This window comes from Xenopus tropicalis, chromosome 8 (assembly GCF_000004195.4).
Source record: "Xenopus tropicalis strain Nigerian chromosome 8, UCB_Xtro_10.0, whole genome shotgun sequence".
In the NCBI taxonomy this organism is placed as follows: Eukaryota; Metazoa; Chordata; class Amphibia; order Anura; family Pipidae; genus Xenopus; species Xenopus tropicalis.
The window spans coordinates 40,750,434-40,766,344 of NC_030684.2; the positions used below are offsets into that span (position 1 = coordinate 40,750,434).

Consider the following 15,911-nt stretch of genomic DNA (forward strand, 5'->3'; position numbering starts at 1 on the left):
GGGGACCGCATCGGCTCGTTGATGCGGTTCCCGAACCGACTGCCCCATTGCCACGTGCAGAGGGCCAAACGATCGAATTCACCTACATGCTTCCCCGATATCGCCACCCGTAGGTGGGGATATCGGGTGAAGATCCACTCGCTTGGCCACATCGCCAAGCGAGCGGATCTGCCCGTGTATGGCCACCTTTACAGCCATACTTGTGTAACAAAGTACCTCCAAAATATTTATTTGCAGAGTGCAGAAACCACATGTTTCAGGAGCCTTGTGCCCCCTTTATCAGTGGTAGATATTGAATATTAGATATCTAATATCCTAAAGAAACACTGTTTAGCCGCTTGATATGGAGTTACAAAACATAGTAGGTAAGTGGCCATCTGTGATATATACCCTCCCCAGTACCCTAAGACAGAAATTAGAACCAAGCTATTTGGAGTACGAGGGGGCTAGAATATCCACTCGGTTAGTGTAACAAAAGGGTTTTGTGAAATATAGTGTGTAAGGGCTGTGACAGACAGGGAGATTAGTCGTCAAATCTCCCTTGTCGCAGGCTACTAACCTCCCCAAAATGCCAACCCACCGGACAGAATGCAAATCGCCGGTGGGATGGCATACACAGCGTGGCGATTTGCTGAGGAAACTTTGGCGATTTCGGTGCCGCATATGCCATCCCACCCCCGATTTACATTCTCACCGGTGGGATGGCAATTCGGGGAGATTAGTAGCCCGCACCAAGACTCGCGAGTCTTTTTCGGCGATTTCCCAAAATCGCCCCGCCGCGTCTGCCATCCCATCCCATCTGCCATCCCTTACATGTTCGCCGGTGGGATGGCAGGGGAAGGCAACTCGGGGAGATTAGTCGCCCGCGAACAGGGAGTTTTGCCGCGGGCGACTAATCTCCCCGTGTGCCAGAGCCCTAAGGGTGAAGATACCGAGCTTCTAGTAGCAGCTACTTGTTGTGGCTACTAAAATAGACAATGCTGATCATTTACTGATAATTGTCTGTCTGTTTCAGCTGAGGCAGTTCTCAGTACTGACTATGGCAGGGTATTTTTTGGAGTTTAGTAGCTGTGAAAAAGTAGCTGCTACTAGTAGCTCAGTGTGTCTTCACCCTAAGAATACAGCGAAGTCACAGAAGAAAATATGTAAATTCAAATCAAATCAGACAGGTACTGTGGTTTGCAGTATATTGGGAGGTCAGTGAGAAAGCTGAATGTGAAGCTGATTACTTTGCAAAACATCACAATAAGGACCCCAGTGGCTTATAATGTATGGGAATATTCCACAAGTTAATACATTGGAGGGGAGGTTAGAATGTAAAATTATATCAAAAGAAGAGGCCAAATGGATTATACAACTAACAGAGTTATCAACCCCCCTATTTATTTGGGAGTTACCAGATTTTGGAGGCTCTCTTCCAGTCTCCTGTCCCCTAATAGCATTCTCCCAATTTTTCTGATACTTCCCAAAGTCCTGCAGAATGTGCAGTATGTGTCCAGTGACGTCATTTGATGCATTTGTGTGGGTAGAATTTTTCAACTTCAGCTGCAATTTTGCGCATGTGTGTGACGTCACTTCTGGAAGTATGTGTGATAAAAATGTTGATGGCGTGAGCCAGCCCCCTGAATCACACACTGCTCTGTACTGCACTGAACTAAAGACTTTGCATGCATATGGTCTAAACACTGAAACTGATATTAATTGTTTCCTTAAGTAGGGTTGACCTGTAAGACTCTGCCTCCACCCATTTATCTAATTGTACAGTGGCGTAATAATAAGGCGCCAGGCTCTTCCAAATATTTTGGGGGGGCCTGGCAATTGTTATATAAAGGTGTATAAAGGGGGTGAGTGCTTAAGGAGCCTCAGAGTTTCATGCCAGGGCACCAAACGCATCAGTTGGAGTATTAAAAACCTAAATGTAAGTGTTTACATTTGTTTTAAAAATTGGTGTATAATAAAAACTCTAAAATGTTCCCTTATTTTTACTGCCTGGCTGTATTCTATGGTGTATGGGGTAGGAGCAAGCCTGCAGTGATTGCTTTTGAGTGTGTCCAGTGTGGGGACCCGTAGAGGCAGTGTGGGAGAGGAAGTAGCAAGCAGCAGGAATCCTACACGGCTACAGAACAGGAGGCAGTGCTGGTCTGAACTGGGGAGTGTGGACGGGGGAGACAGGAACAGCTAGGAAGGCACAGATTTGTTATGAGCGTGTAAGTATAATCTGAAAGCGCGGGTTGGTTAGTGTTGTTGGTAACACACTGTTGGTGCATAGCAACCAGGCATGCAGTCTGGAAAAAAATATTAATGCTGAACAATGAAACAACCCTTGCAATACAATAATGTATAGATAATAGACTGTCATTAATATCCAGCAGTATCAACAGTCTTTTTTAAAAACATACTTACAGAATTTCATTATGTGTTTTTGCCAGTGATATTGCACCCCAGTATGCTCCCATTTAAGCTTTTGCACTACCTGATCATGAAAATGTACATGACTTACTGATGGGAACTACACGGGGAAAGGTAAATTTGATTTTTGCATGTTAGTAAATATGCCCCACAAGATGCTTCATTTTATATTTTTAGCTGACAGTCCATATTATTGGTGGAGGGGTGCTGACCCCAGGGGTACGACCAGGTAATTGATTGCCGTTTAGTTCCTTGAGTCCCCAGCTCAGCCCTCAAGCTCATTTGTCACCTGATTGTTGCACAGTTATATTTGTTCTCAGAACACAAAAGCCCATTAGTTGAAAAAGGTGAGGAAAGCAAACTAAGTTAACAAAGGGAATAGGGGCTTTTCGGACAAGCATAGTAGAGGTCTGGAAGCTTTGACAGGGTTAGACTGACATGAGGGAGGAAAGGGTTAAGTATTATGAGACGAAAACAAAGGGGAGGAGTTACCGAGTGAAAGAGAAAGGAAGTGCTGAGCCAGAAACTCTTCAGTCAGTGTTAGCAGCAGTAGGGGCAGCTGCAGCATAGCCCATCAGCATGGTACACAGGGAGGTCACAGACATGCTGAACTACTTGAGCCTAAAGCACAGGCTTTCTGCTCAGCCTGGCTCTGAGCTCAGTTGGCAGGCATGGCAGGCCAAAACCCAGTGGGGCCCCTCCTTCCTCCAGGCCTCAGCACAGGTACTGACCCCCAGTGCACCTAAGCCCAGAGGTGTGAGAAAAACAATGGCAGACCTCCAGTCTGAGCCCCATGGCAAAACTCATCACTAAGGGATCCAGGACCTCCGGTTCTGCAGCACCCAGGTGTGGAAGAGCACACAGTCTGGCTGCAGGGACACAGGGGGGTGCATGCAAGATGGCGCTGGCTCCCATGCCCAGGATCTGGGGGCGGGCAGTCAAGACCACCAGAGACACCACTTCTCCACTTTCCAGCATGAGAAGTGTAGTCCTCCAGGACCTCTGCTGCGGCTTGGGGTTCCGGGACAGCCACAAACCCTGATGGGACTTCTTCATGGGGGTTTGGACGAAACAGCTCCAGAGGTGCTCGGTCCAGGAGCAACACAGCATGGCTGGGGTTTTAGTGGTGGGCACAGGATGCAACAACCCAGAGGGAGGCCCTGACATGCAGCCAAAGGATCTGAACCCATCTTACAGCCCTCCTTACTCTGATTCGGATGGCTGTCCTGACAACCAGAACACACAGTGCCGCTGGCTTGCTTCACGACCCACCAACCCTCACAGAGTCCAGAACAAGTGTTGTTGGAGTTTCTGAAGCATTCCAGGTGGCTGTGGAAGCAGCAGACGCAGGATTGCCCATACTGCAGCTGGTGGTACCCCAAGGTACATCAGGCAATGCAGATAACACCATTGCAGTGAGTGGGTGAGACACAGAAAGGGCCCCTGGAGGAGAGGGGGTGTGATTAAGGGCTTACTGTTGGATTACAGGACTAAGTGGGATCATGGGAAACTAGGATTTAGTGGTGTCCCAAGTTTGCCCCTACCTGGCCTGGGGGGGGTACCGCAGAGGCTGCCAGCCCTATAGTTGGTGTTGGAACAGGAAGGTGGGATTCATGTTGTGGATACGGTTTTGGGGGGGTCGTATTACTTTTGTGCTGCCCCTTAGGGCAGGGGAAAAATATGGAAAGAGGAATCCATAGAGCTTTACTCACTACTTCCTAGGGAGGATTTTGTTCATGTGGGGGTGGACAAGGAGGAGAAGAAAAAGCATTATAGAAAGATCCCTAAAACCTTTGGGACATGGCTTAGGGCTTTTTGTATCAATGCCAGTGTCCTTGGCAGGAAACATCCCCAGCTGTGTTCTTCCCTGTTTAGTTACGTTGACAAAATTTGGTCGGTGAACTGGGACTTTGGGGGCCTTGCCTAGTGGAGGTACAAAAAGCACGTTCCCCTCACTACATCTCTTCCCTGGTGTCTCCGTAAGTTCCTGGCCGACTCCTTCGTTCCTCGCAGAGCAACCGCCCCACTACTACTGCTGTTTCCCGCCTTAAACCCTTCTGCCTTGCTGCCCCTTACATTTGGAATTCCCTCCCTGATTTCCTCCGGAGAGAATCGTCCCTCAGTCTTTTTAAAACTAAACTTAAAGACTACCTTTTGGAGCACTCACCCAGCACCTGATCTGGAAACTGGCACTTATACTGTAAAGTCACCCACTGTGACCTATAGCACTTACATTTGCCCATTTGTGTCTGTTAGTTACCCCTCCCATGTAGATTGTAAGCTCTACGGGGCAGGGACCTCCTTCATCTTGTGTTTCTGACTTATTGCAACTGCACCTTGTATTTATTGTATTTATTGTTGTACTTTGTATTTATCCATTATCTTTTGTATTTATCCATTATCTTTAACCCCCTATCTGTATTAATGAATTCTACTGTACAGCGCTGCGTACATAAGTAGCGCTTTATAAATAAAGATATACATACATACATACATACAATGCAAAGCAGCGCATCTTGGCATGCTTTGGGACTATAAGGACATAAGCTTGTGGCTCGAGCTGATTGGGGTAATCCATTCAAGAGGGCGCCAGCGGGATTGTCCCGTCTTACCCACTGGCAGGTTCTGAGTAGGGAGTGTGCTTCTAATACACAGAGGGTCAGTGTCGGTGGAAGGGCTGATCTAAATTCTGGCAAAAGCGTTTTGGTTGCAGGGGTGCTCACCCCTTTGCCAGGTGCTGACAGTTTAGAAAATATCTGTCAGATAATAATAATATCTGTGCATGGATTGCCTTTCTGCCGATTTCTGTGGGTTACCTACAATGTATTTCTGGGGCATAACTGTTGTATGATTATTTATTAATGGTTAAAACGTTGTGAGATTTGTTATTTTTAAGACTTTAATTGCACCATTTCAATGTTCGTTTTAGATTGTTGCATTAAAATGTTTAAATGATATCCAAATGTTTATTGTAAGACAACTGAAATCTGAATGTCTATGGCCACCTTTAGAAAGGAGAGTTACTACATGTTTACGAGTCTGGCCTAGAAGTTTCAGCAGCTGCCCTGTTGAAAGTTGTCTGTTTTAGATTGAAAAGTGCAGGAAATTAGCTGTTGTGGACATAATAGGTTATTGATATGATACCTTGTGGTGTAAGCTCAAAAACAAATGCAATTTTGCATAAATAAAACAGAAAGTGTTTCTGCCTTCCTTATTAGTAATGAATGTGATCCCTTTCTCACCTCTCTCACATGTCATACGGCAGCTCTTGTGCAAGATGTACAAAGTGCAATGTTGTAGGTACAAGGGGTTCCTGTATATTAGGCTTCCAACACACGTTAGGAATCAGTTATTAATGACCTGGACACAGTAGTGATTATGCACATAGTACGGCGTACGGAGCAATGGCTGCACTGTACACTGGCAAATTACCCCCTGTAGCAGGTCACAGGCAGGTAGCAGGCCTTCCCCTTCCCCATTATTGACATCACCCCAGACCCTCCTGTGGTGTTTGTCTTGCCCAGTCCCAGTTGTGGGTGTGTGTGAAATTTCACATGTGCCTAGCCATATTCTTCATTTCCCAGGGTGCCACAGCCATGTGACCTGTGCTCTGATAAACTTAATTTACACTTTACTGCTGAGCTGCAAGTTGGAGTGATATCTCCTGTCTCCCAGCAGCCGATCAGCAGAACAATGGAAAGGGAGCAAGATAGCGCTGCGGAATATGTTGGCGCTTTATAAATAAATGATAATAATAATAGCAGCTCCCAGTAGATATCAGAATAGCACTCAATAGTAAGAAATCCAAGTCTGGCTTGGGAATCCTCCAGTAGGAGAAACAATAGGTTACCCGAAAGCAGTTCTGAAAGCTCAGACTCAGGCACAATGCACTGAGATGGTGCCTACACGCCATTATTACAACTAAAAAAATAAATTTGTTGGTTGAAGAATAAAATTTTAAACGGTAGAGTGAATTATTTGCTAAGTAAACAGTGTAATTTAGAGATAAATGTATACCATAAAAATCATGACACTATCCCTTTAACACTTGCCATAGGCCTGCCAAAACCTGAACCCTCAAATCAGTCCTAAATGCAGTTGTGATTTCTTATATATCACAGTGACCCAAATGCAAATCAATACGATGAGCCAAGAAGCATATTTCACATTTTACCCCTGTCTCTCCCTGCCAGGCCTTACTCTTAAAAAGCCGCTACAATGATCATCAAGAAAGACAAGAAGAAGATGACTGAGCGGATAGTAAATCATGCGCTGGAGATAATCTTCCTGCTTACTGGAGAGGTGAGAGGAGCCCAAGCTTTCCCTTATACCACTATTCCAATGCACTGGTACCACAAACATAATATTCATAAAAGTAAATATCACTATAATCTAAGCATCTGAAAAATGGGATCGGAACCTGAAACACTGTATATAATCTGGAAAACAAAGTGGGAAAAGCATTTAAATATTTATCAACACAAGTTTTAATAACACAAATCATTTTATTTATATTCCAAAATATAAAGAGATTTTTTTTTAATTTTTGTGCTTCAGGTATTTCAAATATATGTTGTTTGTAACTCTTGGATTGACACTGATTGATTTATAGTTGATAGATTTAATCACTCTAGCAACCAGGCAGCGAAATTGGAAGCCATAGTAAAAGATGAATCAGATATGGCCTGAAAAGAAGGTAATGAAAAATAAGAGCACCAATAAAGCTGATGCCTCAACGTGAATATGATTTGGTTGCTGCAGTTGCTGGCATCAGTGGCACGTATTATAGAACTTGGCAGTACACTGTATATAATTAATGTTGATGTTATAGGGCTCATTTCGCCTGCTGTCTATAAATTAAAGGTCAAAAGCTGCTCCTTTTATTTCCATGTAGTTGCACTGGGTCCATCCCCCTTCTGTTGCGAATTGAGCACAGAATGCCTATTGATGCAGTTAGAACCCTAAAGGCAAGTTTGCTGCATCCATTTTAAACAGGTTACTATGGGAACCCTGGATCTACTACCACCTGTGAGCTTTAAACATGCATTATGTCTAGCCCTTGGCTTACTTTAGTTTTAAAATAGGTTTCTCTCTCTTCAGGAATACATAATAATGAAGAAGAATGCTCCCCAAAGCATACATCTTCTGACTGGAGAGGTGAGGACACTCAGAGACTGTAAGGAATTTAACATTTAGAGATTTATAAATCTGAGATGTATGTAGATCTGCTCCCAAGAGCCTATATAGGATAGCCATTCTTATAAATATGTTTAATGCAAAAGCACACCATGTTTTTTTGGTTCACTTGAATTCACAAGTTCGTGTAAGTAGTTATGAGTAAATAGCTAAAAATAAACTATTATTACTGTTATTATTATGCCAGTGCTCAATAAGATTCTGTGTGTTGTAGGTGCATATAAAGAGTGGGGATGCTGCTGTGTATTTTTCCACGGAAGAGTGGGAATATATAGAGAGACACAAGGAGTCTTACAAGGATGTTATGATGGAGACCCTCGGTACATTGGGAATCCCAACCAGCAAGACCTCCGGTAATGTATTGTTTGCTATTGCTGGGATTTAATCTATGAATAAAAGCAGATTAAATGCTCAAGTCCCTGCTTGCTACAGGATGGCAGCATCCTCTGATACCCACTGTACAAAGCCCCCATCCTTTTGAAAGCCACCATATACCTAACCTTGATCTTAATGGAAATATCTCCCTGATTCCCTTTAATTCTCTGCTGCTGGTGTTTCATCTTCTGAAAATATATAAAAAAAATAATGAACAGGTAATCGTGCACAGTGTGTCAGGGAGAATCAAAGCAGTTTAAATCCCAAGCGTTTGCCATTCTAATAACTGCATTTTTAAATTTCATCCAATCACCAGAGGATCTGCCAACTTTCCTGTTTCCACCCTTGCTCCTCATTGGGTTCTGTCTTTCTTGAATTTTGGTAACTGGTACCTTGAAATCCTTTTTCCAAATGCTTACAGTGCATTCTGTCAGTAATCATCATTCATAAAGTAGTCACCACCACCTTATTTTTATCCCAATCATTAAAGGGCACGCTGACTGGGAACTTTTCTGTGTTGTGCACATTTGTGAGCATTCTTGGATCACACACATGGCCCTCCAAAAAGAAACAGCAAGGCTCATATTTCAGCCATGACTTCAGAATTCAGTTCAGGCTTTGGCTGAAATATAATATTTTTGGCAGAAGTTGGATTCTAAAGAATCTTGAATGCCTAGCCAACCTAAATTTAAACCCTTAAAAGCATAACCTAAAGCACAAGACCACAGTTTGTTGCCCAATTAAGCATTTATTTTATGAATATTGCTTGAATTAGGATATGCACATTAGCGTTTGGATTTGGTCCAGTGTTTGCCTGAATCTTTAGCCAATTTAAAAACTGTGGATTCAGTACATCCCTAACTATAAGGCTAACAATACCCATTAAGTTTAATAGAAGGCAATGCAAACACCTATTATGCCATTGCCCTGAAGACACTCTGAGTGTACTGGCATTATGCTTACAGGTAAAATTGTCAAGGAGGTTGCATCAGATAAGGAACAAAAAGAAGAATCATATGCAATAAGGAGACAGGACACAGAAGTACAGGAAGTCAATGGAAATGCTGGCCCTGGTAAGTAGGCAAATCAATGAACCACATGCAACTCTATCCTGCCCCTCTTCCAACCTGACTCAACCAATGTTACTGAAGGGGCTGAGAGGTGGGGTGTCAAGTCACCAGTGGCATGACTCTGGGGAGAGTTAGTCTAGCAAGCTGTCTGCTAGAGGAGTAATTTGTCATCCCGTCTGCAGTCACAAGTCATTGCCTTTGAGTGTGTAACATAAAAATATTCATAAAAGTTACAGTGAGGGGTGTTCTGAAAAAAAAAATACCATTATCGAGTAAGTTAATTTCTTAGGCCACATCTGTGAGGTGTAGAACCTATAGCCCTCAGCTGTCTAATAAATACCCTTTATGCTCTGATACTGCGTTCAGAAAAGGGAGGGAGGCAAGGCTGGGGATTCGCCTGGTACAGTGTTCAGTGGTTGAGAGATGGTGGTGAAAGAAAGCTGAATGGACACTGGTTCAGAATGATTTATAAATATGCAGTATATTGCACGGTTACTCTTCTGGTAGGAAGGTAGAACTGGTGAATTTAAACTCTTTAGGGGTCATTTATTATTGTCCATATTATACATAAGTGCAAGAGCGCTAAGGAGTGCAAATTGTGCCCTATGGGTTGCACCCAAAGAATCATGTGCAAACTACCTTGCCACTAAATTTGTCAGCAATCACTTTGCCTCCCTGTACCTCAAATATCAATTCTGAATTTGCTAAAAAATGTCAAATGCCTGATTGTTTGTTTGTAAATGAATATTTCAGGCAGGAGTAAGCCAGGTTTTGAACCAGACATTGATCAGAACGAGGCACGTGCAGTAATATGTGTGGAAGATAAAGAGCAGGAAATCTGTATAAATGATGACTCGGGTGAGTATTTAAATGCAAATGTAGCAATTTAGAGTTGTGAGAACTACTGTTCTTCCTCCGCTTTAGGTTAATTTCCCACGGGGAAATTAGTTGCCCACAATAAATCAGCTGCTGTGGGTGACTAATCTCCCCAAAATGCCTTTCCACCGGCAATAAAGGGAATCGACGATGAAAAGGCTTTCCAAAGTCGAGTGAAATTCCCTTTTGTAGGTGACTTTGGAAAACTGAACAATGCATAGACGTTTCCACTGGCAATTCCCTTAAAGGGGAAGGAAAGGCAAAGTCACTTGGGGGTGCCAAAATGTTAAGCACCCCCAAGTGACTTTACCTTTCTTTTTCCTTTAAGTGACGGTGGAAAGGCTTTTTGGGGTGGTTAGTCACCCGCAGTAGCAGACATTTATCGGGGGCAATTAATCTCTCTGTGGGACAATACTCTAAAGGAAAATTCTGTACCACCCACAAACTTTAATAAAAGGCTGCCCCCACCCACAAGTGACCAAATAAACATGGAGCATTGTGCCCTGCCTAATTTTGTATTTTAAAAGAGTATCTTCCCTACAAGGATATCCCTTGTATGAATCTCCAAATAAAAACCACAAGCCCAGGAAGCAGCAGCCAATCAGATGTTTGTTTTCATTTTTATAACTGCATCTACACTGCTGATTGGGGGTATTGGTTTGCAAATATCACCCAAACCTTGCCTATATTTGTAGATAGCCATGAAGAATTACTATGCATTCAGTGAATAAGGCACAGCTTTCATTATATGTAGAACTTTTGTATACAAAAATATAAGATGGGGAAAGATTTCCATGTTGTTTACCAATAAAATATATTTTCAAATAAGGCAAAAAATCTTAATTTTTCCAGGTGAAATAAATGAAATTGTGTCAGATATTGAAAATAAAGGGGAGCCATATGCAGAGAGAAGCCTGGAAGACACTGTGCAGATAATCTGTGTGAATGCTGACTCGGGTAAATATAGAGCATGTCAAAACAAAAGGCTGCACCCCGGCTACTTGTTCAAACACCAGCTGAAATCTTATAGTAAGGGATGTACTGAAGGATATATAATATCCAGTTTATAATTTATGAGCAGATACCATACATAGCTATATGCATCCCTCACAGTTTTTGTTACAGTGCCCACTATGTAGGCATGGGGCAGTTGGTTAGTACAGCCTACCTAGCTTTGGGGGGCTTTTACTCTTTGCACAGTTTGTGAGCTTTTATGTAAGAAGGGACAGGAGCTGATCCATCTGGTTACCATTCAGTGAGTAGAGATGCACTGCCCAAGTTGTAGGATATGATACTGTGCATCCTTCTTAGTGATAGCCTGCATATCAGTGCAGTTTAGTTTCACATATTGTTCTAGGTTAGACCACAGGCCAGTTTGGATCTTTAGGCAGAAGCACAGGCCCTTGCAGTTATTGTACTGAGAGCCTGAGAAAGTTTGGACAGGGTTCAGTAATTGGCTGCTCAGTGCCGCCTGAGGCAAGGTTCTCACCCTGTCTAATGGCAAGAGCAGCCCTGTGCCTGTGGTAGCTGAGGTTACTGTCTTACTGTCTGCATTGCCTATCCATTAGGAGACCAATTGCTGTAAAAGTTCAGGAGTTTTTAAATTAGAATTCAATTGTTGCCCCTTTCTTGCCTGATATAGAATTTCACCTGCTCAACAGTTTGGGGGTCTCCTTTGTTGTATTTTTTCTTTTATTATGTCCTAAATATTTTCAATGGGTGACAGGTCTGACTGCAAACAAGGGACCAGTTTAGCACCCGTAGTCTCACTCCAGAACCATGCTGTTGTAATATGTGCAGAATATGGTTTGGCATTGACTTGAACAGATGTCATGTCTGTATATATTGTTCAGCATTAATGGCACCTTCCTAGATGTGCAAGCTACCCCTGCCATATGCACCCCCGTACCATCACTGATGCTAGCTCTTGAACGGTGTTCTGTTGATATGGTCCTTCTTCTCTAATTTTGATTGGTCAGACCATAGGACAGTTTTTCACTTTGCCTGATCTGTTGTCTTTGCCTTGTTTGAAATTAAATATAGGATATACATTTGATACACATTTATGATATACATTTACATGGTGACCCAAAATTTATGAAAAGTGGCTCATAATCCTTCATTTGCAGTATCAGGTTTACTTATTACCGTGTGGTTGGCATTTAGAATGATTGGATTGACTAGGCTCATTCTTATATTGGCACATGAGGAACATTTTATTCAATAAACACAAACATTTGAAATTTGTGACAATATTGCTTATTCCCAAACTAGAAACATCTTGCCGTTGATAGGTACTGTTGAAAGGTTGCACTTACATTCTGCTTAACTGTTTTTTTATAATCTTGCTCTTGTAGGTGAATCCTCAAGTGTGGATATTTTAGAAGAATCCCAGCCTGCCACATGCATATCAGATGAGGTGGGGGATGATGATACGGGTAAATATCATTGGTTTAAATAGAAAACAACAAATTTAATGTAAATGCAAAGGGGATTTTTTTTTTTTTTACAATAAAACATGCACTAAGGTATAATTGTAATGTAATTTTATACTTGCCATCTGTTCGTATTGCAAATAATAATATTGTCAGGGGCATCAAGTATAAACTATAGATTTGTACTGATTAAGGCAAAATCAACCCAGAAGTTGCAAGAGACGTGGAAGAAAAAGTGAAGCAATGTGCAGTAAGGTGCCTGGATGATGAAGATGAGGAAGTTTGTGTGAGCTCCGGCTCAGGTAGGTGCAGAATATGAACAAATCCCCCACTGCTGCTCCCTGACATTGGCTTCCTCTGTCTTTATACCTGCTGCAACATTTCTTGCCATGTCTTTAACCTCTTAGGATGCATAAAGATATAAAGAGGTTGTACTTGGTACTGACATGGCAAATACAGTTGATAGTTTCAGAAAACAGAAAAATAGAACTGTCATATTTTGATACATAAACTGGTGAGATTTCCTAGTCAAAAGATAATTTGGTCAAAGAGAAGATGGATTTAAATATGATTTGTTAACTGAATTAATTGATTGCTGATAAATTGTAACAGATAGGACTGATGGATTGGGGTTCATGTTACCCAAACTAACCTTTGCACTCATTTGCTCCTGTTGTGTAGGTGGGTCTTGGAGCAGAAGAATGTCAGGAGAATACCAAACAGCCGTATGCATATCACACGAGCTAGCAAAATATGAATCTGGTGTGTTTCACGGGCTTAAAGCAGAAAATGCTAAGGGGAACCTGGCTTTGTGGAAAAGAGGAGACACCATATTTGCTCCGCAGCCTTATCAATGTAAAGAGAATGCATTGGCTGTGAATGAGAAGTTTGACTATAGCAGCGAAGAGGAGGCTATAAAACATAATAATAGAGAGAAGACAATCTGTGCTAAAGGGCCCTCTGGCAAATCAGCTTGTGAATACTACACTCTTGCTGAAGACACACCTTTTAATTGTGATGACGTTAGTAATTCCTATATGAGCACTCAGCAGATAGGACACAATGATGATACATTATATGAATGTACTGAAGGTGAAAAACATTTTTTTTATGATTCTATTTTTAATAGACATCAACTAATTCACACAAAAGAGGAGCCTTGTGCTTCCACTGATTTTGACAAATGTTTTACTGATAGCCCACATGAGGTTACGCATTATATGGATAGTTCAGGAGAGAAACCCTTTAGTTGTAACGATTGCGGACAATGCTTTACAAGAAGGTCAAGTCTTCTTAGACACAGTAAATTCCATAGCGGAGACAAACCATATACATGCCTTGTATGTGGGAAATGCTTCTCAAACAAGTCCCATCTTGTGGCACACAGGAGAATTCACGAGGGAGAGAAGCCATATGCTTGCCCTGAATGTGGGAAATGCTTTGCTAACAGGTCCTATCTGTCTGTACATAAGAGAACTCATACAGGAGAGAAGCCCTATTCGTGTCCTGAGTGCGGCAAACGCTTCACTGCCATGCAAAGTGTTGTTAGGCACCGGAGATCTCACACCGGAGAGAAGCCATATGCGTGCGGTGAGTGTGGGAAACGTTTCACTAGGAGGTCATGTCTTAATAGGCATAACCGATCCCACATGCGGGTGAAACCTTTTCCCTGTACAGAATGCGGCCAGTGCTTCACAAACAAGGCACTTCTGGATGCGCACAAAATCACCCACACGGGGGTGAAGCTCTACTCTTGCACGGAGTGTGGCAAATGCTTCACCCAAATGGCAGCCCTCATTGTACATCACCGGTCTCATATAGAAGAGAATCCCTGAAGATCTCTTACCCTAAGCACAACAGGACTCATGCAGGAAAGGGTCTTATCAGGTGAGAATTACTTGAAAAAGCACTTCATTTCTGTTACATACCAGCAAACTCATGCCGGGAAGAATCCACGTTTCCTTTTATTAAAGGGAACTGCTTGGCAAACGTTGTGCAAGAGAGAACTCACAGGTGAGAACAGAAACAGCAAATATATAGAATATTACTTTACATTGGGGAGGGCAGAACTATAGAGTGCTTGGAATTTCCATGAAAAATAATCTTATTTAAAAATCTAGTTGTTCTTCTGTAAAAGAGCATGTTGCAGCATTCAGAGGGATAGATGTACAATTTCTGACATTCATTTCTACAACATGGTGCTTGAGGAAATTCTTCATTTTGTTTTACCCTTTTCCCCTCTACCCGAGAAGTCCACTGACTGTAATTGTGTAATAAACTAAAAAGATGTAATGTAACAAAAGGTGCAAAGTTTGCTCTTAGTCTTGTAACCCATAGCAACCTATAAGTAAAGTGGCATTATCTGGTCTGTTGTTTGACATGAAATGCCTGCTTGGTTATTATGGGTCACTAGAGCTGAATAAACTTTGCATCTGTTATTACCTTAACCCCCTCCCCGGGTTGCTTTTCTGCAGAGCTAGGAGAAACACATGTATAATATAGAAGTGCCAAAATGATGGACCTGGAGCTATTAAATATGTATTATTCCTAACTAAACACTAATGTCTGTAGCACTTAAATATCAAGGTTAACTTATTATCTTCTAAAGGGCTCATGCATTCCATTAGATTTTAGTGAAATTCACTAGTGAAAAATGGAGGCAAAAAAATCTAAAAATCAGAATCCATGGGAAGTAGAGATTAATTTAGTATCTGGATCAACATTTTATTATGTGAGGTCACCTCATATGGCTATACAATGCATTAAAAGCTGCAAGTCACCAAAATGTAATATTAATATTGCAATTGTTGCAATGGAGATGAATAATGATTATGCACAATTTTATTGAAGGTGACTGTGTGACTTTTAATTTCAAAACTCCAGTTGTATAGTGTGCATGGAGCCATTAGATATTAGAGATAATAATGGTTTCTCCCAAGTATGGGCAGCTAATGATGGCCTACAGACTGCTAGAGCATAAGGCAGATTTAAAGAAATCACTTTGGGCAAATAATTAATGGGGGTAAGCAGGCTTTTCTGGAGAACATTAAATACCAACATCCCTGCTTGCTCAATAAGGAAAGAGGATGCACGGTGTTGCGCTTGGTTCTACCCTTAAGTCTACTCAGTCTGTAGCAAACATGAACCTATTTAGTAGAAGTGTTAGCTCCTTCTTTTTAAGATTTATTCAAAAAAAGTGTTATTGTGTTTTTTAATAAAACAAATGGAACTATTGAATGCGTGGATTTGTGATTCCTTTCATAGAATATCTTGTTTCTAAAGCAAAGAACTAACATAATCTCTTGGATTCTGCCATCAGAGACATTTGCTTAAACTCATGATTTCTAGGCATATCCCAGTTAGTTAGATCTCTAGGGGTTAATTTATTTGTTCATATGAGCTGCTCTGGGGTACTTATACCAGAAAAGATCCCCATTTTTGATCCATTTACACAAATAACACTTTAGGAATAAATTCTAGATATCTGGGATATCACAAGAGCCTTTTTGGGATAGCCAGTGTCCCTTTTTTACTTTGGACAGACACACTT

At 41.8% G+C, this 15,911-nt stretch overlaps 1 protein-coding gene across 3 annotated transcripts; it reads left to right on the forward strand.

The window, feature by feature from the left end:
- Nucleotides 1-2,066: 2,066 nt before the first annotated feature.
- LOC100487103 (oocyte zinc finger protein XlCOF7.1) lies at nt 2,067-15,598 on the forward strand. 3 transcript variants are annotated; one of them, XM_002936796.5, is made up of 10 exons: nt 2,067-2,207; nt 6,603-6,711; nt 7,510-7,566; nt 7,820-7,958; nt 8,946-9,053; nt 9,804-9,908; nt 10,779-10,883; nt 12,284-12,364; nt 12,556-12,663; nt 13,043-15,598. In XM_002936796.5, the coding sequence occupies exons 2-10, from the start codon at nt 6,628-6,630 to the stop codon at nt 14,194-14,196; spliced, it is 1,941 nt and encodes a 646-aa protein (XP_002936842.3). In that variant the 5' UTR covers nt 2,067-2,207; nt 6,603-6,627; the 3' UTR covers nt 14,197-15,598. The 3 variants fall into 3 exon arrangements, with proteins under 3 accessions (XP_002936842.3, XP_012824357.2, XP_031747459.1); XM_012968903.3 differs by lacking the exon at nt 10,779-10,883; XM_031891599.1 differs by lacking the exon at nt 7,510-7,566.
- The last annotated feature ends 313 nt before the right edge of the window (nt 15,599-15,911 follow it).

Excerpts from the sequence above, each read along its gene's own strand:
- LOC100487103 (XM_002936796.5), top strand. The coding sequence starts at position 6,628 with ATGATCATCAAGAAAGACAAGAAGAAGATGACTGAGCGGATAGTAAAT. Across the intron at positions 7,959-8,945 it reads CCCAACCAGCAAGACCTCCG|GTAAAATTGTCAAGGAGGTT; the intron begins GTAATGTATTGT and ends TTATGCTTACAG. Across the intron at positions 12,664-13,042 it reads TTGTGTGAGCTCCGGCTCAG|GTGGGTCTTGGAGCAGAAGA; the intron begins GTAGGTGCAGAA and ends CCTGTTGTGTAG.